Source organism: Lonchura striata, chromosome 5 (genome assembly GCF_050655825.1).
Source record: "Lonchura striata isolate lonStrDom1 chromosome 5, ASM5065582v1, whole genome shotgun sequence".
Lineage (NCBI taxonomy): Eukaryota > Metazoa > Chordata > Aves > Passeriformes > Estrildidae > Lonchura > Lonchura striata.
The window spans coordinates 50,839,206-50,867,151 of NC_140707.1; the positions used below are offsets into that span (position 1 = coordinate 50,839,206).

The 27,946-nt window shown below is 55.8% G+C and overlaps 3 protein-coding genes across 5 annotated transcripts; 1 reads left to right on the forward strand and 2 right to left on the reverse strand.

Moving 5' to 3' along the window:
• Positions 1-685: 685 nt before the first annotated feature.
• RPS6KL1 (ribosomal protein S6 kinase like 1) lies at positions 686-8,667 on the reverse strand. 2 transcript variants are annotated; one of them, XM_021542772.4, is made up of 10 exons: positions 8,336-8,666; positions 7,918-8,042; positions 6,990-7,082; positions 6,155-6,202; positions 5,282-5,414; positions 3,002-3,910; positions 2,088-2,177; positions 1,857-1,939; positions 1,476-1,571; positions 686-1,355 (listed from the first exon to the last, which is right to left on the reverse strand). In XM_021542772.4, exons 1-10 carry the CDS (start codon positions 8,571-8,573, stop codon positions 1,245-1,247), a joined length of 1,926 nt encoding a protein of 641 aa, XP_021398447.2. In that variant the 5' UTR covers positions 8,574-8,666; the 3' UTR covers positions 686-1,244. The 2 variants fall into 2 exon arrangements, with proteins under 2 accessions (XP_021398447.2, XP_021398449.2); XM_021542774.3 differs by lacking the exon at positions 1,857-1,939 and having other exon boundaries at positions 1,218-1,355; positions 8,336-8,667.
• A 39-nt stretch (positions 8,668-8,706) lies between these two features.
• On the forward strand, positions 8,707-16,667 carry LOC146767368 (uncharacterized). The gene is made up of 4 exons (XM_085580584.1): positions 8,707-8,939; positions 9,109-9,219; positions 9,807-9,847; positions 16,137-16,667. Exons 1-4 carry the CDS (start codon positions 8,785-8,787, stop codon positions 16,154-16,156), a joined length of 327 nt encoding a protein of 108 aa, XP_085436710.1. The 5' UTR covers positions 8,707-8,784; the 3' UTR covers positions 16,157-16,667.
• Positions 13,952-19,967, reverse strand: PGF (placental growth factor). Of its 2 annotated transcripts, none has more exons than XM_085580582.1 (7): positions 19,722-19,967; positions 19,423-19,462; positions 18,634-18,830; positions 17,106-17,182; positions 15,444-15,473; positions 15,292-15,354; positions 13,952-14,591 (listed from the first exon to the last, which is right to left on the reverse strand). In XM_085580582.1, the coding sequence occupies exons 1-7, from the start codon at positions 19,950-19,952 to the stop codon at positions 14,570-14,572; spliced, it is 660 nt and encodes a 219-aa protein (XP_085436708.1). In that variant the 5' UTR covers positions 19,953-19,967; the 3' UTR covers positions 13,952-14,569. The 2 variants fall into 2 exon arrangements, with proteins under 2 accessions (XP_085436708.1, XP_021398570.1); XM_021542895.4 differs by having other exon boundaries at positions 19,591-19,726.
• Between the last annotated feature and the right edge of the window lie 7,979 nt (positions 19,968-27,946).

Consider the following 27,946-nt stretch of genomic DNA (forward strand, 5'->3'; position numbering starts at 1 on the left):
GCTGGAATCGGCTAGCCACAGAGATGTGTCGCTGGTACCACTAATTCCTTACTATGGGAGATAAGTGAGCAGCATACTGTGCTGGGGGGTGCTGGGAGAGCAGGGACCAGAACTGCACTGCTGCCATTGCAAGCTCATCAGCCTGTGGCTTTTACTTGCACCGCTGAGCAGAGCCTCCACCTTGGGCTGTCGGCAGACACGTGTTTGTACTTTTTCTTTAATCCAGAATCTATGTACACTTGGCTCCTTCCCTTTGCTGGCTCTCAGAGTTCACACCTCTCAGTGTTCACCCCTTTAAACCCTCACTGTGTGGTCCACCAGGGATAACTGCTCAAAGCATGGCTGGGAGGGCTGCTGTCCTGCCAGGCGTGGAGGGCTGGAGCCGCAACACCTAACAATGACAAAAGGCTGGAAGAACACCCAGGCATTTCTCCCACATCTGAGCTGCAGCCATACAGCTGTGCAGAGCTGAGAGGCTGTGATGCAGGCAGCAGCACAAGGACAGAAGGTCAGGCACTCACTGCCACCTTCTGGGGTTTGGCTGCAGGGTGCTGATGCCTGGAGGTGACACCAACCCAGGGCTCCCAGGCAGATTTCAGAAACAGATTTGGGGCTCTCTGTCACTCAGCAGGCTTGGCCTACACCTAGCTGATGCAGCTTAGAAACAAAAGGATGCTTCTTTAAGTGATATTGAGTAGTTTATTTTTTTCAGAGGGTGAGGGGGAGAAGAGCAGAGGGCTTCTTGTGTCACCCCTGCAGCAGGGATGGCACACACACACACATGCAGTCCGGCAGGGGCAGAGCCTGCAGGGCCCCAGCCAGCAGGGCCCAGAGGGGCTGCATTTGAAAGCCACAAAATATAACAGACCAAGGGGGTCACTGTGGTGGTAGCAGCAGAGATAAAAAAAACAGGGAGGGAGTTCCAGGGCAGGGTGCTGAGCTGAAGAACAGATGCCCCAAGAAGGGGAACACCACCACTTCCTGGAGGTGGGCACCCAGGTTCCTTTTCCCCCAGGGAGGACCTGGAGAAGACAGGCCCAGCCTGACGCCTCTTCTTTGGAGATGCCAACGAACAGAAGCAGAGACAGAAGGACATGTAAGGCTGCAGAACCTCATGTGTACCCCACCTCAAAGCAGCCCGTGAGGCAAGCCTTCCCCAGCAGGCAGTGCTGCCAGGGCCACCTGGGTCACAAGTGCCAGGGAAGCAGCCCAGGGCCCAACTCCCTGGGAGAAGGACAGCCTGCCTAGCCCACCAGCTTGTTCCAAGGGACTGTGCTGAAGAAGGAGTGAGACTTCAGCTTTGTTATGCCACCTCCTCCAGAGCCCAAGCGTCGTTTTGGATTGTACTGCAGAAGCTGCAGAGAAAAGCAATGGGAGACAGGGAGATGGGGACACTGGAAATGGTACCCAGGCTGGACCCTGCCTTTCCCCAACCTCTAGTCCCATTCTCCCTCCCATCCACTCAAGGCCCTCACCTCAGTGAGCAGCGATGTAGCAGCCAGGCTGAGGCCCTCTGGCAGATGCAGCTGGGTGTGAGGCTGAATCCCTGATGGATGGTTTTGGGAGAGTGGCTGCAGGAGGCAGAGGGTGATGTTAAGCAGAGGCACCAAGGAGGGCTGGACCACCCTGTTGAGTCTTCACTGCCACATAACCCCAGCCCTACACAGCAGCATTTAAAAACCAGGGCCCTTAACACCCAGAGACCACACACAGGCACTGGGAATTACATGTCTAAAAAGGAACCTGGCCAAGAACTGAGGTGCCAGCAGGGCAAGGCACCCTCCCAGCCTACACAGCAGCCAGCCCTTGACCCTCCTCCTCCCCTGTCCTCTTTGCACAGCTCCTCAGCCTCTTACCACTCCTGTCAGCAACTCATACAAGAGGGAGCCAAAGCTCCAGCAGTCAGCTGCTTCAGTGGGCTCCATGATACCCCCCACTTCTGCAGAAAGAGACAGCAGTCAGAGCTGGAGGCAGGGAGCACCAGTGACTACACTGTGCTGGACACATCTCACTGCCTGCAGAAGCCCCTCTGTCCAGTTGGAGCCACTGGGCAGAGAGCTGGAGAAGCCAGGGGACACATCCCTTACCTGGAGCACTGTACAGCTCTTCCCGTGCCTGGCTGCAGTACTGGGGCTCCACCTCTGTCCACTGGCCAAAGAAGGTGAGACGGACATGACCTGCAGAGCAGCACCAGAGTCAAGAGCAGGAAGGTTAGGAAAGACTGAGGGCTTTGGTCATAGCACAAAGCCAAGCCATATCCCTACCACTGGGAGCAGCCAGGGTACTGAGCCCCTGTCATGCCCTGAACACAGAGGAACTGAGAATCCCCTGGCACACACACCCCTCCACTGGCTTCCCAGTGCTTGCCTGAGGTGCCCAACAGGTGAGACTGATTAGGTAGGCTCCAAGCTCACAGATCTCAGTGCACGCTGTGGTGAGGAAAGAAGTAGCTTTAAAGGGGAAGTGGGGAAGAAGGTTAGCTTTCTCCTTGCACGACTCTCTGCATTTTTCTTTTTAAGCAATTTGTAGCTCTCCAATTTGTCCCAGATGTTGGCAGCTGAGCAGGGACTTGCACTGACAGCAATACCCATGGCTCAGAGGGATGGGATGGCTCCAAAACACCCCCAGCAGGCAGTTACTATAAGCAGGGGAAACTAACCCACTAGTCCCACTAACCTCAGGCACAGTTCAGCTGGTCTCAGCTTCCCCAGGCTGGGATTTCCCAGGCAGCCAACCCCCACATGGGAGCAGGGGTAATGCATTTCTGTGGCTATGGCCCTTGACTCTCCTGCTGCAGAACCATCGCTTGTAATAATTACTTGGAAAACCTAAGTGAGATCACACTTCCAATTTCAGAAATACCAAACCTTCCCAGACTCCCACTCTCCCCCAAAGCAAACACAAGAAAGTACACATCTTCTGGAAATGGGGCAAGCAGCAGTCTCCCAGCCGGAAGACCAATTCCCTTCTCCTTGGGGCAGCAGCATGGGGCATTACCTACCAGCTGTATCAAGCAGCAGGTTCCTGGGGTTGAGGTCCCGGCACAAGATACCCTGTTGGTGAAGTCCCTCTAAGGCCAGGAGGATTTCTGCTGCCCACAGCTGCACCTGCTCTTCCTTTACAGCCCATGCTCTCCGGTTGTGCCCATGGGAAGCCAAAGCCCTGCACTGTCCTGATGGTGGCTGTTTGCTGAGCCAGCCACAGGTCAGGCTTGCTCCCCAAGAGGGCTCCCACACAGCTGGGTCAGGCACACTGGGTTTGCCAGAGCTGGACAGGGCAACTCCTGCAGGAAGCTGCCTCTCACCCAGGGCCAGGAGGGGCTGAGCGTGGGAGGCCTCAGATACTTTCCGAGTTGGCATCTGCCCTGCCCCTGGCTGCCCCCCTCTCACAGTCTTTGGTAGAGGGACAAGCCCCTGGGGAAGCCTGGGGCCTTGTTGGAAGGTTGTTCTCTCAGATATGCAGCCTGTGCCGTTGGTTAGATCATTCCATGGGTAGACAACCAAGCCCTGGCTGGCAAGGTGGCCAGGGCATTTGGCTGATGCTGCTGGAAAATGGTCCACAACACCAGACACAGTCTGTGTCACACTCAGATCCTGTCCTCTAGGTGCAGCCCCACTGCCACCAGCAGGAGCCAGGAGAAGCTGGCAGTGGTCCCCTGAGCCAGAGTCTGTGGGGCCAGGGGACTGCTCCTGAGAGAGTGAGGCATCAGTGTTTCCCAATACTTGGTAGTTCATAGAGCCTGGGAGGCCACTGCCCATCCAAACAGGGAGTATGGATACTTGGCTGCCACCCTGGGAGTTTCCCACACCATCCTCTGTGCCATGGTCCTGGAGGGTTTGAATGGTGCTTGAATCGGCACAGTCCTGCTGGACAGAGTACTTGGAGCGGAGGTGAGACCACAGTGTCCCCCCTGGAAAGCAGAAAGAAGAACAAGTGATGAGGCAGAAAGTATCCCTGGTTCCCCCACTGCCAACATGGCCTATTCAGGTCCAGGCCAAGGCACAGTGGGGTCATGACTGAGCATCATTGACCTCTCCAGCAGCAAAGCTCACGTCCATGCAGAATGCACCCCCATCCTACAAGCACACCATGCCCATTGCCACACCTTCCCTAGCACCTGGCACACCTAAGTCCCTTTCCCTCCTCCTTTAGAAGCCCTCTCCCTACTCTACACAGTCTCTTTGATTCCACCTCTGCCACTTCCATGTCACAGACAAGCCACATATTCACAAATGCTCCTGATCCCACTGCCACCCCCACTTCCACCTGAAAGCCTTTCCTTCCTGTGTGACAGAAATGCCAGAGAGCTCCCACAGCATGGCACAAGGCCATGGGTCAGCAAGGAGCCAGAGCTGCAAACCCTGGAGCCCACAGCATGTTGGCAGGGCTTCCCAGCCTCACTACATTCAGTGCTGGCTTCTTTCTCTAAACTCATCCTATACCAATGCACAAGGAGTTGAGCCTGTTCTCCAACACATGTCAGCCTCCATTTGCATACTGGACTCCAGCTGCTGCTCCCTCCACATCCATTCAACCAGGAGGGAGTAAATAAGGTCCATGGCACAAGCCTCCACCTTGTCATACTTCTTCACCAAGATCTGGGACAACCTCAAACCTCTAATGTACCCAAACCCCAGTATGCTCACTGCCCCTTATGCCCTAATTTTCCATTTCCTCTCTTTGGTATGATCTCAAAATCCAGCGTGACCTTTTGTAACAAACAAAACAAAACAAAAACAACAAAAAAAAAAACATAAAGATCTTGTAAAAACAGTGTTTTGTTCTACAACATTCAGGTGAACTACCTCACTTCATTTCCCTTCTCCATCACTTTCCTCTTATGGTCAGATAATGCCAGTAAAATGAAGAGGTTTTTCTTTTCAAGATGCTGAATCACATCAACTTCATTACCTAAAGGCATGACCGCTCCCTCCCCTGAGGTGCAGTGGCTCATCTCTCTAAAGACTAAGGCTGGTTTCCATTTAACACACCCACAAAACCTTTTTTTCCTTGTAGGTCTACATGGGCCCATTTCTAGGTTACATCCCCAGCCAGTTCTTCTCAAACCTCTGCACTTCACAGCTGAACAGCTCAACAGCTCTGTTCACTAAGTCTCCAGGCCCTGATACCCACCACCCTTATATGAAGAAGACAGCTTACATGATCACTATAAAAAACAGTCCAAAAACAGGAGGGGAAATACACTTTGGATTTTAAAGAAAGGACATTCAGGATAAACCAGGATGCTTCACAGATGGGAGGCAAGGCTGTCATCACTCACCCTGCACATGCTCTAGATGGAGGAAGATGGAGTCCTCACTCACATAGTAGCACAACAGCTTGACCATGAAGGGGACCCCATGAGGGATGATGGTCTGTCGCTCACGGGTCTCAACGTGGGATTTGGGCAGGCTCTGAGGAGGTACAGGGAGATGGGTGGTACAGCACAGTAGGGACTTGGACTCTGTGCAGCTTAGCAGCTGGCAGGGCTGAAGGCCAGGCAGAAGGGAGCATGCCTTCTGCCAAGCCCCATGGCTGCTCGCAGGTCACCCATGATGGAGCTCCCCCATCTGTGTAAACGTGCGGCTCATACAGCTCTGCAGTCCCCAGCACCCAGCTGTGATAAGGCAGCGCTCTGCAAAGCTCTGCCAAGGTAGGGCACTCCCCATCTGCACTGTGGGACCCAGAGGGCACAGCTGCTCCAGAGCACTGACTCCTCTGCAACCACCCTGCTCCCTTCAGGGAGAAACCTGCCATCCCAAACCTTTCTCCTCCTCCCCTGGAAACGATGCTTCTCCCTCTCATGGCAGATCCTCTTTGTCCAGTTAATGAAGTACTTCATTGTTGGTTCCAAGGGCACTGAAAAATACTCAAGGACTTGTACTGAGCACACCTCACAACCTGTTTCAGGGGTTGACCCAGTTTAGGACAGGCTCGAAGTGTTACAAGTCAGAAACGGATGACCAAGGAGAACCACTTCCCTTCTGATCACAAAGGATGGCTGAGGCAGCCAAAAGATTTTTGAACCATCAACTTCATCCAGCCTCTGAGTGCTGCTATTTTTTTATCCTCTCACCTGCCCCAGCCATCAGCTTGGACAAGGTGGCCCCAGCCTGAGAGGGAGAAGCAGACAGATGAAACTGAAAACACCCACCTTGAGTATAAAGGTCTCACCAGTGGCTGGATCCTGGACAATCTGCACCTGGGAAAGGATACACAGTACTGGTCAGAAGGGGTGACCCAACACACAGCCTATAGGAATGACCCAAGGGTCTCAGCTCTGGAGCTGAAACCAACTCCCACCCAACTGGAAGAGTTTTGTGAGGCTCAGACCCCTACTTTTGAAAGACGAAACACAGGTTATTGGCAAGGAGATAGCCATGCAGCCAAGAAGCAGGAAATTAATTAAATCAAGAGGTGGCTCCCATGCCAGTTTTACTTCCTTCACACTGATGGGTTTCACAGTGCTCTTTTTGGGCTCAAACCTGGGCCTTGGCAGGACAGGAGGATCACATCAGTCCTGAAAAACTGAGACGTGTGAACAGCAGTGGTGAGCAATGTGCCATGTGTCTGTGGTTACAGTAAGCCTGGCATCTTCACTCCAAAATAATGAACTTCTAATTAGTTTATTCATCCAGACAGTTCAGCTTTTCCTGAAGTCTAGATTATCCACAGGAGTCCACCACTGTGGCATCAAACACAATTCCATATGTGGGAAAGAATGAGGTGCATAAAGCTCGCTGTAAATATCTCGGGAGGTCTGGTAAGCAAAAGTAATGGGGATGTTAACAGATTTCCCAATTAACTCCTTAAGCGGTCTTGAGTCCTCTCCTATGAATTTTTCTGGGTGGAAGTGGTGTGGATGCATACCCCAGCATCGCTTGATGGAGATGCTGTGGGCTGGCACCCCCGTTCCAGCTGCTAGGACCCTCCAGCTTAGGCTCCCTTTGGTCCAGCCCCAGCCTCACTCCAGGTCTCCAGGTCATTACCTTATCAATCACTCCCACAACCTTACACCGTCTCAGGTTCTCCACTGCTGAGCTCAGTGTCCTGATGGGCCGGAAGCGCAGGCTGCTGTAGCCCTGTGAGATGGTAAGAGAAGAGGATGTAGGACCTAGAAATGCTGTTGTTCATTACAGTGGGTGAAAAAAGCCCCTGCATTTTCCAGGTGGCAGCAATACTGCCCAGCTAGTCAACATGCAAATAAAACACTCCAATGGCCATGATTCATTTCTAACATCAGCTGGACCATTTTCTTGGCTAACTCCTGGATTTCTATATCTTCTAGGGAAAGCTTGCACTTGCAGCAGAGGTAAAAATCACACCAAAATCTGAAGCTAGACCTGGACTGTTTCAACATTAAGGGGACCTGTGTGGAAGGTAGTTGTCTTTCTTCCTGCATTCTTCCCACTAGGCTCTGACCTTGCCCTGCCTCACTCCCCTCTCCCTTCTTTAACCACCTCCTTCCCACAATGCAGAAAGCAGCCATTGTCTTTGGTTTCCATACAGATGGAAATGATGACAGATAGGAAGAGGACATTTCTAACATTTGAGAGGGTGGCTCCCTGCGGTGGCTTTGGTCTCGACAAAAATGTCCATACCCACTATGGTGGCAGCAAGCTAAGCATACACACCTTGGAGGGTGGGGTCCGGGAAGCACCCTAGGCAGCCTGGGCCCACCTCGGCTCCTCGACCCAGGCAGGGCGAAGAGCTGCCAGCTCCCTTGCAGCCACTGGCAGGCCAGGCCCTCGGCAGCCTGATGTGCCTGCCGTTTTCTCTACACATCTTAGCGTGGTATCTGGCCGACAAGGAGGACCACCGGCACTGCTTTATCTGCGAGTGCACAGCCCCACCCCCGTTTCCCGGTGTCACAGAACGCTGCCATCCCACCCGTGCGGCCCCACGCCAGCCCCTCACCGTGGCAGCGCTGTTGCCACCCCCCGCCGCCCGCTGCAGGTGGCAATTGAAGATTTCCTCGGCTCGCCGCAGGTACTGCGTGATCTTCCGCTTCACGGCCTCCCGGCGCTCCTTGTTGGGGTCAACTGCGGCCGGTGCAAAGGGCGGGTGTGAGGGGCCGGGCTCGGCCCCGAAGGACCGGCCACGGTCCCCAGGGGGGCCCAGCCCTCTCACCTTCTCCCGGCAGGGATGCGCTCCCTGGACAGATGCCCCTGTGCCCTCAACAAACTCCCTAGCGGGATTTTCCCGTCCCCTTGCCATTCTTCCTGCAGAGATACCTTGGCCCCCCCACGGGACTCCCGATATGAATGCCCCGGTGCCCCGGCTGGTGTCGCCGGAGGGATGCCCCGGTCCGCTGTCCCCGGGCGGGCGCACACACCCTGCACGCCGCGGAGCAGCACGTCCACGCCGTTCTGGTAGTGGTTGAAGGCCTCCTCGTAGTCCTCGCTGACGTCCCGCTCCAGCGCCAGCCGCAGCTGCCGCGCCGCCTCCACCAGGTAGTCCCGGCGCCCGCCGCCCTCGGGCCCCGCCGGGCCCACGCGGCCCCGCAGCTGCCCCAGGTAGACGCGGGCCTGCGCCAGAGCCCGGGAGCAGGGCTCGGCCTCCGCCCGGCTCATGGCCGGGACCCCGGGAGCGGGGCTGCGCGCTCAGCCGGGCAGCCACGCACGCCCCGGCCCCGCCGCTGACCGGCGCGGACCCCCCGGCACGGCCCCCGGGCCCGCCGCCCCCGCCGTGCCGCGCCCGGGCAGCGCCGCCGCCAGCATCCCCCGGCGCCGCCGGGCGCAGCGGCGGGGGCGCGGCAGGGCGGGCGCTGCTGATTGGCCGCGGATGAGATCATCATCATCATCGTCATCATCATCATCATCATCATCATCACCATCATCATCATCACCACCATCACCACCCCCCGTGGGATCCGTGCCCGGGTCCCCCGCCCGGGTCCCGCCCCGCCCGAGGCAGGCGCTGCACCTCCCCGGAGCGCGGTGAGCGCCATCGCTCCATCTGCTTTATTATCATTCTTATTCACCATTAATTGCCCTTAATTAACCAAGCTCCCGTTCATTACATTGTGCTTTTGCCGCCGTGTTTCCTTTCCTCCCATAATGCATAATTAGCTTTTAATTAGCCTTTTTCTTTGCCTCCACCCGACAGGTGCACCTATTCCAGCAGCTCCCCACAGCCACAGTTAACATGGTGGGTGTCTCGCCACTTCATCATGGCCAGCCCAGGGTACCCCTGTCTCTTCCCAATTTCCTCTTTCAGGTGGGTGCCATTGGCCCAGACACTGAGCTCTCAGCCAGCTCTTCTACCTGCTCTTGCAGACTCTGGGTTTTACAACTTACTCCAAATGCACAGGACAGGGAACATCAGCACAAATGCATTAAGGTGTGGCAAAATGACAGCGTAATCGAGATCCCAGCTGGTGGTGAATAAATGCTTTGTATGTGTCTTTGGCTTATGCTAGAAACATGTATTCCTGCCCTCCTGGCCCGACTTTTTCTTGGAAGGACAGGAGGCCTTGCAGGGCCTGCTAGATCACTGCAGTTGTTAATGAAGGAAATCTGCTGAACCAAGAGTGCTCAAGTGGTGTCTACCAACTGGCCAATTGGTTTGCTGTGTCTGTGGAATGGTTGGTCCCAGATTAAATAACTGCCTTACCACTGGCATGGCAGGGGGCCTGCAAAGGGAGAAGGGCTGGAATGAAAGCTAAGGGATACCTTTGGGAAAACTGTGCTAAGATTGTTTGGGAAGAGGGAGGCCCCTGCATCTTTGTCCATCCCTTGCTAATTTATGCACATGTCCTACTACAATAAGAAATTATCCTAAGATGGGGGTTTTCATTTTGTCAGGAGCTGGACCTGTGCTGTGCCATCGCAGCTACACCAGCCTGGTAAGTCACTGTGTTCAGCCCCTGGTGGACCTGGTACTTGCTGTGGCACTGGCAGAAGGCACACCCATTTGTGGCTGACCTGTGGCTGCTTCATACCCTGCACACACTTGTAGGGGCTCCCTGGGCTCAGGTCCCCTGGGCGGCTCCTTTGCCTGTTAACAACAGGACAGAACAGTAAAGCCTGTGCCCACAGCTCGGCTCAGCATCCAGCAACCAAACACTGTCTCTCTTACAAAGACCATTTCTTTGGGAGTATGGAAGTAATAACTGTGCCTCAGAGGGCAGGTCTAGGAGGATGCAAAGCCATCTGCTTTGTAAGACAACTCACTGCCCAAACACAATCGGTGTGCTTGGTTCTTTGGCTTCTTCTCAAAACACTTCCAGGTTCCTTTTCCAATCTCTGCATAACAGAGACCAATTTTTTCTGCCCAGCCTATTTATACCCCACGGTCTCTGTGGTCTTTTAATTCCTACTAGAGACTGGAGGCTCCTCCTTGAAGTGAAAAGTCGGAGCAGGCAAGAAGTGAAGGAGAGCCAGGGATAGGAGCAGGGGTGCTGCTGGCACAACTCATCTGCCTGGCTTCAGCAGATCTGTGTGGGCCTGGAGAGGACAGAGCACAGGAAAAACACAAAATCCAGCACAAGGTATCTGTAGAGTGGTTTTGATATTGAGGCGATGGTGGCAGGGAGATGTGTGAAGAGGAATTGCCAGGAGGGTACAAAACTTGGTTAAGTTCTTCATCTAACACCTCTGAAGCGGCCAGAAGAGAGTGAGCCGAAGGCATCAGCAGGAAGTGCCTCAAGGATGCTCCTGTGAGGAAAAGCCTTGCAAGGGAAGAAGACTTGTATCAGCCCTGAGGCACAACTGCCTTTACCTGTGGGCTTCCAGGTTTGCATGTCAGTGCTGGACAGAGGACCTTAAATTTGGGGGATTACTTTTAGATTAACCTGTTGAAGAGTTTGTGGTCCTTGTTGGGAAGTGGGAACTGCCAAAGTAGAACCAATACAGACAAACAGCAGGGAGAGGAGTGAGAGATGCCTTTTTTCTCACAGGCTAAAATTTACACATAAGATCAAGAAAAATCTTAAAATATGCTGCGACTGCAAACATAATTGGCTTCAACAGTTAGAGTGCAAAAGACTTGTAAGTCACAATCAAGAAGTTAGGACCTCAGTGTTTCTTTATTTCCATGGAGACGTGGGAGACCTGCACAGGCATGGCTGGGAGACGCTGCTGGGTGGCAGTGCTCTGATGGCAGCCTATACTCAGAGAGACCAGAGGTAACCAGTGAAGTTTTAATATTAGGGCTTCATCAGCTACAATGCTACATCTCTGGGCCAATCCCCACATCACCTTTACAGTTACTTCCCAAAAAATGTAACATTTTTTTCCTGGTGCATAAGGCCGCTTTGTGTTTTGTCTCCCTAGAACTATCCTCCTAAAACATCTTACTACAGCTCCTAAAGCCTCATTAAACAAACCTTTGCCCTGCAAGGCTGGAAGACACAGGGAGCCCAGGGACACTGATAACCCAGTGGTGTGTTGTTCCTAGGCTCTGTGGGACAGCTGCAAGGGGTACACAGGCAGAGAACGGATGAGGGATTTGGGAGCACTGGAGCTGGAACATGTTTTCTGCCTGTCCACGGTGGGTGCTGCTGACTTTGAGGCTGGGGTATGTCAGGGTGCCTTTACAGGGACACCTACAGCCCTGCACTGCAGTGCCTGGGGGACACGGGGTTCTGTAGATGTAGCTGACCTTGTCAGAGTGCTCACACGTCTGCTGTGGCCAAGGAGGGCTGCCAGGAGCTAGTGGTATAAAAAAGCTACAACTGGGACCACACAGAGGAGGGACAGGCAGACAGTGGTTGGTCCCCTTGAGAGGAAACACGGGCATTGGACACAAGCCCTGAAGCCAGGACACCCTGTCTCTCCCTCAGAGCAGTCCCCCACCCTGATCCTCATACTTCTGTTGGGTGTGATGTCCTGCTGGAAGTCCCTGTCACCCTGGGATGAGGAGGGTCTTAGGACTCTCCCCGCTGGGAGGGATAGGGAAAGGAGGTAGCATTTCCTTGAGCATGTGATGCCTGCAGCAATCACAGAAACTTCATGAGCTACGGCTCATTAGGTTCCTGATACCTCCACAGAGCTGGAGGGAGCCCTGACAGCTGGAGGTGCAGCTCCCAAACCTCTTGTAAGTGATGTTTCCCCTTGCTCCTGCCCTGCCCCAACTATTCTGCTCATCATGGCTGCAGTGGGACAGCCACATCCCTCCCAGCACCCACATTCTTGCTATTCAACATCCTATGCCACGGGAGGAGCAGGGGACAAGGACACACACAGCACCCAGGCGGCTCAGGTGATGGAGGGAGGGAAGCAACACAGGGGTCTGTACAAGGCAGGTGCCTGCCCCTGCCGTGTCTGATGGGCAGAGCTGCCTGGAATATTTCAGTGCCTGGCAGTGGCCTAAGAGGTGACTCCAGACACCAAGAACTGCTTGGAAAAGCCACTGTGTGTTAGTGTGTTTGAATTTGTTTTAATCCTAATAATGAGTCTTGATAAACTTATTTTTATTTATTAACATACTTGATTTATGTAACTTCCTTTTTCAAACATGTAATACTATTGGAGTATTAAAGACAATACAGAAACCATCACATACATCCTAGAGTGCACATGGTTCTCCTTGGCCTCAGAGCAAAACCAGGCAGGCAGAAATGACACACAGTGAAAGGGAAAGCTGTGTGAACCAGGCCACCACATGGTCCACACAGACTTTGAGTGATATGGGAAGGGGAGCAGCAAGTTCTCCTTATCTATGAGGTAGTGAAGGAGGAACTTCATGGGCTATTTTTGAGGCAAAGCCTATGTAGGCTGTGCTCCAGGATACTGTGGATGCCTGGAAATGGGATCCAAAAAGGATCCAGTAAAGTCCTGAATGATATGCCCAGCTGCACCATTACAACTTACACAGTCCATCCCTGCTACATGGTGGCAGTATGCAGGTTCGCATTACCTCAACATCACCTCCAGCTTTCCCTGACAGGGATCTGCCCTGTCCCCATGTCCTTGTGCCAGCCTCAGGCAACAGCAGCATTATGGCTTAGAGAGTCATAATGTAACCCCCGTCACAGGCAGCCCTGTCAGATGTGGGAAGGGGCCACCTTGGGCCCCAGTTCTTGCTATGTTGGGCTTCACCCTCTGTTCCTCAGAGCAGGACAAACCACAGGTCCCATAATTTAAGGGTAACCTTGAAATCTTTGCAGATCTTGCCCTCTGGTCTTTTTTTTTTTAAGCTTTCAAGAATGACCCTTGATTTGTTTTAACCCAGTGTCAGGAGTGCCCCACAAATATGCAAGTGCCAACTCACCCCTAGGGTTTTCAGGTATATGCACTACTCCAGGATATGGCTTGCACAGATCAGCATGGGATGCATTTGGCAGACAGCCCCAGACCCACTGCAGCAGGGGTGGAAATGGGGACAGGGAGAGCCTCAGGAGAACTGCCTAAAGCATGGAAAACCAGGAGCTGTGGCTTCCCTGTAGACTTGGGCAGAGAGCTGGCTGAGTGGGGAACACAGGAAACAGTCCCCACAGTCACCTTGATGAGGGCCACCAGCTCCTTATACCCTAAGGGTATTCCCAGTAAGGAAAGGAGGCCCCAGGCCAGCCTGTCCCCATGTCAGGTAAATGACCCATGGTGGGGTATTTCCTGAGTGGGCAGCCTGGCCCCCAGTGCCCTAAACTTTGCATCAGCCCTGCCAGGGAGGACAGGATGCTGAGCCAGGCACTGGGACTGGGGTGAGAACAGGATGGGCACAGTGAATAGGGAGAGGTACCAGTCCCACACTGTGGTGTGGAGGGGAAGGGCAGCTCACCCAAGGGTCTCTCAGTACCCAGCTGGGAGAATTCCAGCACATGGATAGCCCCCAGGCCAGGGAGCAACCTGCTGGTTGCCTGTCTCCAGCATCACACCAAAGGCAGTCCCCTTGATGCGGCAGGATTGGTGATGGGGACCAGCCCTGGGTCACTGCCCTACTCCAGCCTGAGTGGGTGCCCATGGGGAAGTTCCCGGTGCTTGTTGGAAAGCAGACAGGAGCTGCCAGCTCCCATGTCTGATCAGCTTTTATTGAGCAGGGCAAAGCTGAGATGTAGCTGTGAATACATGAGGAGCCCAGTTCCCTTCTGTTCCCAAGCAGAACAGCTTCCCAGGCAAGATCCCTGGCACCTGCCCGGGATGCCCCATGCCAAAACTGAGATGGATGCAGTCCTACAGCCTTGCCTGTCCCAGATTTCCTTCCTCCCCAGCTGCAGAGTGCTGGCAGGACATGGAAGTTTTGCAGCCCTGTGAGCCATCTCCACTCACTGCCATATCATGCTGTCCTCCCCAGCCAGTTCCAGCAGCACTTGCACCAGCTTGGCTCCTCATTGTCCTAGAATGTCCTCAAACACCAACACACTGCTTGAGCTCCTCATCTTCAGCCCCAGGCTTGGTCACGAGTCCTTTTTTTCTTGCTGCCAATGGGGCAGATGGGGCAAGGGAGTCCTTGGTGCCAGGCTGTGTTCCCACCAGGGCCAACCAAGAGTAAGTCAGCTCTTTGTGCTGGAGTCCTGCTCCCCGCTGCAGCTTGGAGGGACATGACTCCACAAGTCCCCCCTATGCTGGGGACAAAAGCAGCTGGCTCAAACCCAGGTGGTGGGAGCAAGGCTGGGGGCAGGCAGAGGCTACCTGCGTGGTGTGCCACACCTGCAAAGAGAGCACGGCACAGGGTGAGCACTGCCAGCACCAGGCTCACCTGCTCTACCCTGGATCCCCTTCTTTGTGCCTGGCCCCTGTGACACAGACCTGCAGGGGTGGGGCCTGCAGGCAGCCTCTTTGTGGGGAGGAGTGAGGGTGGAGGGACTGCCACTGGCTGAGCCCCCAACACCAGACTTCAGACAAAAGGGGGAAATGCTAGAGCAAACTGCTGTCATACCTCAAAAGTGCTCACAGCGAGTCCAGCCTGCGCTGTTACACCAAGGAGTTTGAGAAAGTGAAACAGAGGATGGAAAGAGTAGAGTAACCCAAACAACAATAAGCCAAGGACAGCAGTAAGGACACAACTGGCAGCAAGATGAGGCTGAAACTGGAAATTCATGGATCCATGAAACCCAGCATGGTCTGTGATGGCAGTAGAGTGAAACACCATCAAGTCACCCAGCCCATCCATCCCCATTCCGCCCAGCTTTCAGCTGCTGAGCCTGGAGACTACCAAGTACCTTTCAAGTCTTTGGTAGGAGGCCTGTTTCCCCACAGCCACTGTCCCCTCCTGCTTACTTCTGTGTCTGCTCTGCACAAACTCTTCACTGCTCACAGTGTCAGTAAAAATCTAAATGCTTAATGAAGACACTCATCCCAGGAAAATTAACCCAGAAGACACCACCCATACCTGCCCCTGCTCACTTACAATTCACAGTCTTTCCGTCCCTTCTTGTCTTGTCTTCTCTTACCTCGGCCCTTGGACCTCCTCCTTCAGAAGGAAAGTATCACAAGAAGGGCTGATGTGTGGGAGATGAGACCCACAATCCAGCCAGTAAAAATGCCCCGGATGTCACTTACCTTCCCAACCTCATCAGGTCCTGCCGGGGCCTGGGAAAAATGACAGAGAGAAGTGGTTATTGGACAGTGCTGCACGTTGAGCTGCAGGAGCTGGTCCTGTGACATGCACCAGTGCACAGCATAATCTACCTGATATTATTCATGTTTAAAACAGACACAATACTCTTGACCTTATCAAGCCCTCAGTCAGGAGCTGATTGCAGCAGGTAGAGAGAAGGCAGAGATAGCAAAGGGGCTGGTTGGCTTGGGTGACTACCCTGGGGATCTGACAGTGAGGCTGGGGAAGACAAATTCAGTCTTAGCTGCTCTCAGTGATGGCTTTCACATCTCCTAGTGAAACAAGGTGCAGCATTCTGAGTAACAAACATGGGGGATTTGCTGCAAAGTCTTGGTAGTGGGCTCTCAGCCATGACATACCTCCCCCATGGGGGTCACAGCCAGGACATCTGCCATGCCTACGCTAACTACAAAAGGGAGTGATGTACAGGTGTGGAAAGCAGATTAGGAAGAAGCCAAAAACTGCTGCAGAAGGCAGCCTGCACAAGTGCTTATTGCAGATCCCCTGGGAATTACCCTAGGCAGGAAAACCACAAAAGGCTTAGGAAATCCCCTGCATGGGAAATAGCTGGAAGCAGAAAGGAGGCAAGTAACACATCTGCTTCTTCCCACTCCCCCTTCTGCATCTACTGACAGACGTTCCAGAGACCGTGTGAAGCTGGGTCTGCTCCAGAAGAGCCGCTCATAAAACTGCAGGGGAATACCAATCCAGGAATCCTCAGGATCTTCTTCCAGGCAAGGATCATGTCTAATGGCTGCCCAGCAGGACACTCATCACCCAGTTTTTGCAATACTAAGTCACCCTCGGATCATGATGAAGAGTGATTACCAGGACCCCCCATGCAGGCAATGCTGGAGTCCCATGGCAAGGACCAGCTGCAGGCAGCACTGGAGCTGCTCCCACAGCATTGCAGCCCACAGGCAGAAGCCCCATCCTGCCCAGGCTTTCACCATTTTTGGGACACAGCAAGCACTCCAAGGGGTTGACAAGGTGCCAGAAATCTACGGCAGGTTGGTGCTGCACAACCATTCCAGGCCAGCACTGCATATCCAGGCCAGGTTGGCACTGCGTGTTTTAAGCTTTTATTTGTTGTCTTGGCTGTAAAACTCCGCTGTACCCTCAGGTCTGTATGGGGTAGCCTCCCTTAAATGGTGGCCCAAAACTCAGCTGTTGAGCTTTCTCTTTGGGCCACAGTCACATTCAGGCATGCCAAGCCATGGAGCTCCTTGCTGAGCCACCAACTTGGATGTGCTATCTGCCACAGAGCCACCAGCCTTGCTCCATTGCTCACAGGCAGATCCTCTGGCTAAAGGAGCACATGCCAGGCGTGCCAAGGCAGCTGCAGGGATGGGGAGCACAGCCCTGCAGACAGTGAATGGTGCCTGACCTGTCTTCACAATGGCACAAACCCCATCGTCTGCGGGGAGCAGGTGCAGAGATGTGGGGCAGCCTGCAGCTGAACAAGGGCCACAAGCAGCAGCAAACCCTAGTGCAAAGACAGCAAGAGGGGGTGCCAGCACAGCCAGGGTGCCCACAGGGCATCCCTGTTCCACACACAGAATGAGCTGGCAGGCTTGCTCTTGCTGGAACCCAGGAGTCCCTACCTGCACTCGCACTGCTTGTGCTCGGTGAACGCCATCTCCACATAGGGTGCCTCCCCGTTTGGCTTTATCTTCAGGAGCTGAAAGAAGAGCAAAGGTTACTTCTCAGGCAGTGGCAGGAGGGGGCTGGAAAGATTCCTGCACCACTGCCTTGCCACCCCAGGCTCTTGGGAAGATGCATGTCTAACCTGTTCCTCGGGACCTCCAACAACAGAGTCCACCTCCACACGTAGGCAGTACTGGCCAGGCCCAGCTGCCCTGGCAGCTCTGCTAGTGGCGGCTCTGCTAGCGCTTCCCCATGTCTTCAGGGCTTTAATTTAAGTCATGTGGTCTCAGGATTTCCCAGCCTTAGAAAAGATTTTTCAGTCTCTGCCTTTCCAGAGAATTTTCACATATTTGACCCCTTTGCACATTTCCCTTCTCTGACAGAAATATCCCCCCAGTCATGTTTTTCAGGCCAATTCCATTGCTGCTGCCTCCTCCTGGACCCCTTTCCTACAGCACTGAGTTGGAATTGACTGGAGTCAGTACCACAGTGCCTCCCCAGTCCAGGGGTACAGGATTCGCTCTGTCACATGTCACAGCCCAGCCTGAAGTTCAGGCTGGACATCCAAGGGCCTTACAGGGTACACTCATAATTGGTGGGATCCACACCAGCTCCTGCAGAAGTGTCTGACATTTCCACTTTGTACACAGCAGCAGGATCCCTCCCATAGAGGGAGACCTGTGCCTGGGGAGCTTCCTCCTGCTCACACCAGGCTTTTGATCCACCTCAGCCAAGAGCTTTTTGCCATCCTTCCTTCCAACACACTTTCAACCTCAGAGAGACCAAAATCACTGGTGATTTATTGCAGGCATTCCCTAGTCCATCATCCATGGCAAAGTAGAGCATTTGCCTGGTTCCTGCAGCATCAGCAGGTTGACCTCTGGCAGCTCTGTGCAGGGGCTGCAGTGTGAGGACAACTGCTGCCTGCTACATGGGGAAGAGTTGAACGGCTCAGGATCTCCCATCCCACATCTCACAGCTCACACAGTGGTGACTGAAAACGCAGTTGGCTCAGCCCTTCATGCTCACCATGCCGCAGTGTGGGGGCATTCATGTCAGCACCACCCCAAGCATCACCTGATAGAGGAGAGCCTCACTCCTCCCTTCGATTCGAGGGCAGTACCTACTTTGTCCCAGCAGGCAGCCACAGCTAACTGGAACACCCCCCAGCCCCACCACAGGACAGGAAAGGTCTGGAAAAAATGACAGCAAGAGCAAGACAGACCACACAGAGAGAAGTCAGGGAAGGAGGGAGTAAGGCCAGTACCACCAGGGGCGACACCTGACCTCAGGGGCAAGCTCAAAGAGCAGGCAGAGGGACCCTACTGGCTTGGCATGCATTTGAGCACTTGTAAATCCTCTCCCTCTCTAGCCACACTGCTACAATGTCTAGAGGACGCAAAGCTGCAAGTTCACCTTCCCGGCGCTTGGTGAGCAGCCCTGCACCTCTCCGGTGCAGCCCGGCCCCGCAGCAGCAGCACGTACCTGCATGGTGACCGTGCTTGTCTCCACGGGGACGCAGCGGAGACCCTCGTCCCCACAACAGCCTCCACAGCGCTGCAGGGAGACGCAGGAGGGTCTGAAAATGTACTCCACCTCGTTAGGGAATTCGGTAATGACGTCCACCAGCTGCTCCAGAGGCCGGCAGAAACTACGGTTCCAGATCTCCCGAAAGGTAAGGACTGCAAGAGACAGGGACTATAAGGAGGCGTCCGGAGAGGCAGAGCCCAGCCGGGCCGCTGCCGGGGCAGGTGCAGCAGCCTCGAGGGCGTCTGTGCTCGCAGTAAGTCCGTCACCGTACTGTGCACATCACTGTGCGGGGGCTCACACAGCCGTCCCAACAGGCTCTTTCTCCCTCTCTCCGCCAGCTCCATCCCCTGCCCGGGCACTCTGCTCATCCCCGAGCTCCGCCGCGGAGGGGCTCCCCCGGATCTCTCCCGGCCGGACAGCCGTTCCCTGGGGCTTTCCAGGAGGGAGCGCAGAAGCGGAGCGCTCCCACCCGGCACCCCGCATGCCAGCACCGGAGGGGCGGCAGTCCAGGGACTGGGCTGTGCTCCGGCCCGCGGCGGTGCCCGGTGCCCGAGGAGGGCTGGGGGCATCACATTGCTCCGAGCCTCGGCACAGCTCCCGGCTACCTCCCCGGTTGTCACCACGGGACTCCAGAGGTAACACAGCCCCGGTAGTACCCAACGCTCCCCAGCCTTGCGCGAAGCCTTCGCTGGGTTGCTGCCCGCTCCCAGCCGGGGCACCGGCGGCCGCCCGCTACCAACTCACCGGGAGACTCCGTGCTGGCTATCCCCCGTTCCTCCGGGGCCTGCAGGGAGAGAAAGGCGAGCTCTGGAGGGGCAGCACGGGGTGACCCGCCGCCGCCCCCCGCCCAGAGCCGGGAGGAGCGGGGAGCCGCACCCTGCTCCGACCCCCCTCCCGCCCCCCGGCTCTCACCGGGGCGGGCGGTGCCCCCAGCGTCCCGGCCACCAGCAACCGCAGGAAGGCGCCGAGCAGCCGCATCGCCGCTCCCGCCGCCCCGGTACAGAGTCGGCTCCGCCACTAGCGCCCTGCCGCCCCCGGCATACCGCCCCGACGCCGGGCCGCCGGCCCCGCCGTGCCGCCTCCGCCGCCGCCGGGCCATGGGAGCGCGCCCCGCTCTGCCGCCGTATTTCACCGCCACCGCCCCGCCGCTGCCCCGCCCCGGCCCCGCCGCGGGGCGGGAGCAGGTGCCCGGCCCCGGCGGCCGCGGGGACGGCCGGTGCTCCCGGACGCGGCAGAGCCGCCTCCTCCAGCGCCCCCGCACCGCCTCTGGCCATCACTCCATCGGGCTGTCCCGGCGCTTCATTCACCGTCCCGTGCCGGTGAATCCCGGCCGGCGGGAACCACCGGGGCTGTGTTGGGCTTCTCGGCTTGCTGTTTTCACTGCCCCATGCCCATCTACCCATTCTGTGCCCAGCTGGCTCCTGCCCCCATACAACAGCCCCTTTCCCACCCATCCTCTTCATTCCTCTACTGATGCCCTGTTCCCACTCAGACTTCCCGTGACTGTCCACCCACCCCCTTCCCCCTCAAGCTGCCCTATGCCTGTTCCATCAGCTCCTGCCGTTGGACCCCTGCCAAAGGGTTTCCAGCCCCCCCCCGGCCTCAGGGACAGCATCCTGGTTCTGGTCTACAGCTCGGAAGGGAAAGGGGCGCAGCAGGTCTCAGGTCAAACCCTGCTGCCAACCCAAAGCAGCTCTGTTGGCCTTTTCTGTTCTATTTTTAAGCCCCTGAGGCCAGGGAAGCTGGAGCTGTGGGAGGTGTGATGAGATGCCAACAGGCAACACGATCCCCCGTGGGCTGCAGGTCCTAGGGAAATAACGAGCTCTGTGTCCATGCCAGGATTCACGTTTCTGTCCTCCTGGGAGAGTGGGGAGGCTGCTTCAGGGTTTCCCTACCCAGCACCGTGTGAGGTCTGTCCCTGCAGCATGAGGATGCTAATGATCTGTTCCCAGCCCTGTGATCTGCTCCCATCTGTCCCCAGGGGATGCAGGACATGCCAGCTGCCTGTCCTCAGTCCCGCTGGGCCATGCAAGTGGCAGTGATTTAGGCACCAGCAGGAGCCGGGCTCAGTCAGGAGCTTCTAGGCATTGGTACCACTGAGTGTGTGACAAAGCTGCTGGAGCAAGGCCTGGCAAATTAGCATGGAGATCCTGCAGAGATAAGCACACAGAAATCCCAGCCCCACCACGGGGAGGGTGTGCTGCAGTTCATCACTCAGCAGCACTGCACCAACTCAGCAGCTGCCGGGGCTGCTGTGGCAGCGTTCAGTGTCTGTTCATACTTCTTGTCTTGGCTGGGCAGCAAAGAGCAGGTAACATCCTTAACGTGTTGACTGGAGCATGCCTGTAGCCTCCCTTGGCTACCCTATGGACCCTCCTGGGCCAAGGGGACCCCGTTCCCACTTCCCCAGGGTTGGTTGTGGGATGGGGTGAAGAGAGCATTTCCTCCCACCCGAGAGCAGAGGCTGCCCTGAGCAGCAGCTGCTGCCAACTCACTGGACAGACAGAATCCTGTTATTGCAAAGACCGTGACCACATGGGGCCTCATGCCTGTCCTTGCAGGAAGGTCCCTCGGGGCCACCTCTCAGACACAAGGCCAGCCTCTGGCACTAGTGCAAAGGGCTCTCCCCCAGGAGCTGTGTGGCTGGGGAGACCAGCCCTTAATTGCTGAGTGCAGTCCTGTTCCTGGTCTGAAACTATTTCCTCAGAGGCCTTGGGCAGAGTTTACATTCCTGGGATGAGCATCCACTTTCTAGGCAGTGTGGAACACAGAGAGAAGAGGAATAATATTTGGACACCGGTAACCTGTGATCAGCGATATCCTCCTGCATATGGAAGAAACATCAATCTGGCTGGGGTCACAGTTGCTTGCTTTCCCCTCTGCCATGCTCCTCCCCAGGGGGCCAAATCTGCCCTTCCCCAGCTGCAGGACAGGGCTGGAGGTCGGTGCTATAAATGCACCAGCATGTCCCTCGCGCCGCCTCCCACTCGGCTCTGGGGAGCAGAGTTACGCACTTTGGGAGCAAGGGACAGAGGAAGCTCAAGGAACCAGCCAGGGACATAAGGCAAATAGAGACATTTCCTTAAAGAGCAAATGCCTCCCCTGAAGTGAGCCCCACGCAGTGGCTGCTGCCTGAGAGCATCACCCCAGATATGCCACTGCCTGCCTGTGCCACCTCCCTGCCCTGCTCACAGAGCTGAGGAAGGAGGTGGGTGGGGAATGATGGTGTGTTCTTGCTGTGAGTGAGCCCTGGCCATCAAGTGGGGAAGGCCAGCCCTGGCATCAAGCTGCAAGCATGCCATGGCACAGCCCTGACAGGGAGCAGGGTCACCTCCATGCTTCCTGCACCTTCAGGGTGAGGGGCAAGAGCAGGGCTCTGACTGCCCATAACACTGAAAGAGCCCCAAGCAAGCAGCTGCTCTTCCCTGCAGAACCCCACCCTGTTCATTGCAGGCAAGGCTGCTCTAAAGTAATCTTTTCCATAAAACAGCCCCATTTCAGCATCAGAGCTCTCTTACGGGCATCTTATACCCTGCAAAATCCCACCTTTGGCATTTCACATGGAAAGAACCCAACCGAAACTTGTCCCTGCATCATTCTTAAACTGACTGCAGCCAGGACCTCCAGCATCACCCCCGAAGCCCTCAGAGAACACCTCTGAAATCCTCAGGGCATTATTTTTGTTCTGCTGCTATTTAGGACACAGGACTCAGTCTCACCAAAGCCATAGGCTTCTACCAAGGGAAGGGCCAGTCCATCCATGATCCAGTGCCCAGCACAGCCACCCTCTTGTGTTTGACCCCAGTAGGCAAGAACCCCACCAGCGGCTTCCTATGTCCTGCATTGTGACGGGACTCCTGAGGTCAAAGCAGAATGAGGATGTAGGTCACTGGGCTCCTCACACCTGCCTGTCATCCCAGAGCCCCCAGGTTTCCCTCTCACTGTTTCATTTGATTGCTTTCTCTGCTTCTGGGATCTCTTCTTAGAGAGTCTCCCAAGCTCCACTACCAGAGAGCCAGTCCATAGCTAGGCTAGCAGTGAGATAAACCAGGTCAGTCGCCTGCAGTTTGTATCTCCACTGTGAGAATGAGGATGGGAATGGTCAGGCTGGGGCATCCCCAGCTCCAGCCTCTTGGCACAGGTAACCCAGGCCTCTCTCTCAGGAGACTGCTGCTGACTTCTGAGAAATGCAGGGATCTCCAATGCCCTTGCAGGCAAGCAGAGCTGCACCAATGACCCCTGAACAGTTAGTGCTGCTCCTCAAGGAAACAGCTTGCAAACAACCTGTCTGGGCACTGGGCCCTGAAGGACTCCTCAGAGCTCTGCTGCAGCAGCTCCAACTCTGAGATGCCCTGGGCAGCACATCCCCTGTCCCTGGTGGCTCACTGTGGTGGCGTCAGTGCCTCTCCCAGCCCAGGTGTGCAGGGGGATGTGTTTGCTGAGGGGGAGGCTGACAATAGGGGGAAATGGGCCAGGCTGTGCACCCCAATGGTGGTGGCTCACAGCCCCGGCCACTGCTGCTCACGGCAGGCGGAAGCGTCCGGCCTTAGTCAGCCCCGGCTGCACGTGGCAGGAACTCTGCTGTTTGTTTTGGTTCCTGGGGAGGGGAGCTCAGCCTCCCTGGGGACCCACAACCGAACCTGCAGGCACCTGACAGTCCAGCCCCATGCCTGGAGACATCAGGGTCTGGTCCCCACGGGCCACGGGCACTGCAGGCTGGCCTAGGTCAGACATGAGTTTTGGAAGGGCAGGGGATGAGCACCAGGACTGCCGGAGAGCACTCCAGGCAGAGAACCCAGGCAAGGGGAATCCTTGGCAAGCCTGGATACTGCTTTCAGACATTAATCCCTCGTGGGGGCAGGGACGGTGCTACCAAGGAGGATGTCCCTGAGACTGCCAGACCCAAGCCCTGGGAAGCCGCGGCCCTCATCCAGCCAGCGTTCCAGGAGTAGATCAACATTGGCAGACCTAGTACCACTCAGCTTAGTGCTCAGTGGCCAGAGGCTGGGCAGCTCTATGCTGCAGGGACTGGTCAGGCCATGGGTGTTTGCAGAAAAGCACAGCCCTGGAGCAGGGTGAGGCACTGGAGAGCCACACCACAGCCCCGAGCATACGTGGGCACTTACAGGTAAGCATTCTGTCAGCAGCCCCGACAGCAAGCACAATTACCATGCCAAAACAGCAGCCCCATGCACACCAAGCACCTGAGAGACCAGAGCAGGCAGCAGAGACACAGTAATCACAGCACAGCTCACCCTGCTCTGTCCAAGTTCCTCTACTGAAGCCCTGGGTGGGAGCTGCAGCTTCAAGTCCCAGAAAGCCTGCAGGAATTTCTCTCCAGCAGCTGTAGAGTGCTGTGCTTGGGAAAAACAAGGCTGAGAGCAGGACAGACTGGTGCAGCAGTGTGCATGACCTTCTGCCATCGGCAGACAGAACAGCCTGGGCCCGCACAGGCTGGAGGCACAGGGCATGGAAACTGTGGGAGGGGTGAGATTCTCCCTGCAGGAGCAGAGCAGCCCTCTCCTCAGGAAAGAGACGGGTTACTTTTCCACCAGAGAACCAAGCATATTCTGCACATTTATCACGTTTCATCTACCCTGGGGAAAGGGCAGTGAGCACTGAACAGAGAAGAGGCACACAGGCACAAACCGGCTGCTGCTCTGCTGCTGCTGCCCCTGCTCTCCAGCTTTCCCAGCCCAGCCGCTCGGTGGGCAGGGGCTGCCAGGCACTTTTCTCCCCTGCCAAACTGGAACCCGATCCACACCCAGCCCAGAGCTTCTGGCTGCTTATCGTGTGGATGCAGTTCTCCTGCTTTTAGCTGTCATAATATTGACACAAAGCAAAATAATAGTGATGGCGAGACTATGCCTGGCTCTGGAAGGCAAACAGGCAAGGAGATGGGGAGTAGCAGACTCTGCTATTGTGTGGGACAGGGCAGCAGCCGGGGCTGCTTCCAAGTTCTGCTCCTCAGCATCACTCCTGCTGATAAGAGGGGGATGTGGGATGCGGGCGGAGGGGGAATACAAGCTCCACAGCACACTCTCCCTGCTGGGAGAGTGAACGTGTGTATCGGCAGGGCTTCATCCCAGAGGCTTTCCTAGAATGTGGGTGGAGGAGTGGCTCATCTCTCCCTTTCCCTGAGACCTGGCAGCCGCTGAATAGCTGCCATCACCCGCAGCAGACAATGAGCAAAGATGAGCAAAGCGAGCCCGGGGCCAGCTGCAGCGCCGGGAGCGCTTGAGCAGAGGAACTGCGGGGAGCTGGCTGGTGACCAGGAAGCAGCCCAGACTGCTGGTGTCACAGACCCCTTGGTGACCACAAAGCGTCCGGGCCGCACTTTGTCTCACTGCAAGAGCCTGGCTTCCTGCAGCCACACCAGGCTTGCTCCGGGGCTTCTCTGAAGCCGGCTGGAGGGATGAGACCCCAGCAGCACCTCCTCTGCAGCCCTGTCAGCGTCCCATGCACCCTCGAGTGGTGGCAGGGCCACAGCCAACACCTGCATGGTGCCACTGAGCTTTCTGAGCACTTGTGCCTTTGGTGGCAGCAAAAAAAGCCAATGCCTTCTCAGGGTTTGAAGGTCCAGGACACTAATAGCAATGCAGAGGACAATCGCTCCCACCCAGCTCTGCAGCATGCTCCCTCATCCCTTGCTAGAACTTGTTTTCCTACATGACATGCAGTGACTTCCCACACTTCCCTCACCTCTTCCTGACCAGCCTGGCCTTTGAACCAGCTGCCTCCAGCTGCCTGTATCACGAGGGAGACCTGGGCTACTGCCATAGATGAATGAGCCGACGAGTGAGGCTCCACATCCAGGGCAGGCATTTAGACGCCAGCTTCCCATGCCTCTCCCAGGGGCTGGGAAGAGCAAGAGGCAGCCCAGCCCAGGCTGATTCCACAACAAGCCCTAGAAAAACCTTCATGCTTCCCAGCCTTGGTCTCTATTTTTAAGGCACCTAAAAGGAGGGGGGCACAAATTACAAACTTGCTGGCAGGAGAGACGGTCCCTGGGCCTGATTCAGAACCGCCTACTCATTTTCCATAGGGATTGTGGACTCCATTGGTACCGCAAGGGTCTGGCTATGGGCTTGGCCTGCCTGTGTGTGCTGTGCTGACGTGAGGATGAGACAGCAGCCATTTTCCAGGCAGAGACAAGCGCACGTACACACAGGAGGCCAAGCCAGGAGCTGCACCAAATGCTTTGCTAACCTGAGGTACTGAATCCATCCTGTTATTCCCCTTAGCAATGCCTGCCTGTTTCCCCTTGGCCACCCAGGCAGTTATGGCAGCCAGGCTTTCCTGAGGATGACCGGTTTAGGAGACAGCTGTTACCAGAGTCATCAGCGAAGATGAGCAGAACACATGCCCTGGTACCTGCAGCGTCAGACGTGAATTTCAAGCATGCCAAAACTGCCGATGACTCAGGCAATGTGTTCGTGTGCCTGAAAAGCCACAGAGCTCAGCTGTCCAGCTATTCATGTACCTGCATTTGATCAGCAGCTGTTTGTTTGGGCTTTTTGTCTTCTTTCCCTGGAAGCTTGAGTTTTAAACATGCATTCCACACTCAATTCAGCTCATCATTTCCATCCTCTTCGCTTACTAAATGACCTACTTTCTCCCCCGTAGCACACAGAAAGCGCTGGTTTGGGCTCCCTTCAGCAGATTCATTCCTGCCTCTACATCTGTGACTGCAAAAGCTTTGTTCTTGATTGTTTTGTCTCAGGCCTTTGAGCACAGGTTTTCTAAAGAGCAACCTGTCACACCAATGATACCTTAGTCCATCCTTCCCCTTAGACTGTGCTCAGTTCTCCCCACACCCATGCACTGTGACCTCCTTAATTCAGTCACTTGTGCTCAGCAAGTGGTTTAGGCACCCAGCAGTAATGCTGCTTCTGCCATGTCACCCACCCAGGCTTCACAGCCCACACCGAGCTGACAGCCTGCTCTGCTGCTCCTGCTGGGCCCTGGCTCATCTGTCTCTCCTCTGCTGGCTCCTTTCTTTGCCTGTGCTGAGCCTGAGCAGCTCGCTTTGCTTACCCAACTCTTGCAGATGAGTCCAATTACTAGAGTTCAGCAAACTGATTCCCCTCCCTGGCATTTTATCCAGCCCACTTATCCACTGAGAGTTTCTAATCCAAACAGCCCTCCCAGCACACGATGTTCCAGTGCTCCCAGGCTCTACCCAGCCTCTGTCCTGCCTTGTCCTCCCTCACATGAGCACTTGGGGGATGACATTCAGCCCCCAGGGATGCAGAATTCCCTGGGCAGAGGGAAGCAGCGTCTCCAGCAGTCAGCCCTGATGGTACAGAGCAGGATGCCATCCTGGCTAGGCTGGCAGCTCTCCAAGGAGGTGAGACAGTTTCAGCCCCTCTGCAGGTCCATAAAACGTGCTGCCATGCTCGGCTGGCCAGCTCATTCCCTGCTCAGCTCTTCTGTGCACATAACCAGCACTGTGTGCAGCTGTGTCAACCTCCTTGCTTGCTTGTGCACCAGCTGGGAAGCTGCAGCCACCACCTCTGCCCAGGGTACAGGGGGAAAGAAGGAGGGTGGGCTGTGCAGGAGGCAGTTCCTTGTGGCTGTGGGGTGCTGATCCATAACACCCAGCAGCTGTGGACCAGCAGCTGAGACTCCTTCCAGCTGCACAGGGCTGCACCTCACCACCCCCCATCGCTTCTGCCACAGTGCCACAGCCTGCAAGGCAGTGGGAATTTAGAAGAGTGCACCAGGGCACCAACATGCATCTTCCCTTCCCCACTTGCCCTACACTCCCTGTGCTGTTTTTGCTGCCTGTCCTCGCTGCCCATCCTCCTCCTCAATGCCTTCTTTTCAGTCCTGCTGGGCAGTTCCTGTCTAACTCATTGGGTCCTGACAGCAGCAGCTGGCTACTGACGTTGGCTGTCTCGTAGGCATGGTCCCTCTGAGCAGCCTGGGGTTTGCCTCGCAGCTCTCCAGAGAGCCCCAGGTTTTGGCTCAGCTCAGCTCTGCAGAGCTAACGGCTCCCGAAATCCCCATTCAGAAGCTTTCATTCATGAAACACAGGGCACCAGACCAAGTGCAGGACTCTGTCCCTCAAGGGACACCAGACTGCCAGCTGCCTGAACTAGCTGTGGCAGCAGTGCCCGGCAGAAAGTGCTGCAGGGAAAAGAACAGAAACAGCACAAACGGGAAAAGCTCTGCTGGCTGGCCAAGCGCTGGGAAAAACCGGCCCTGCAATAGTTACTGGGACCAAAGCAGGGAATGTAAACAGCCAAGCATCCACAAGGAGGTC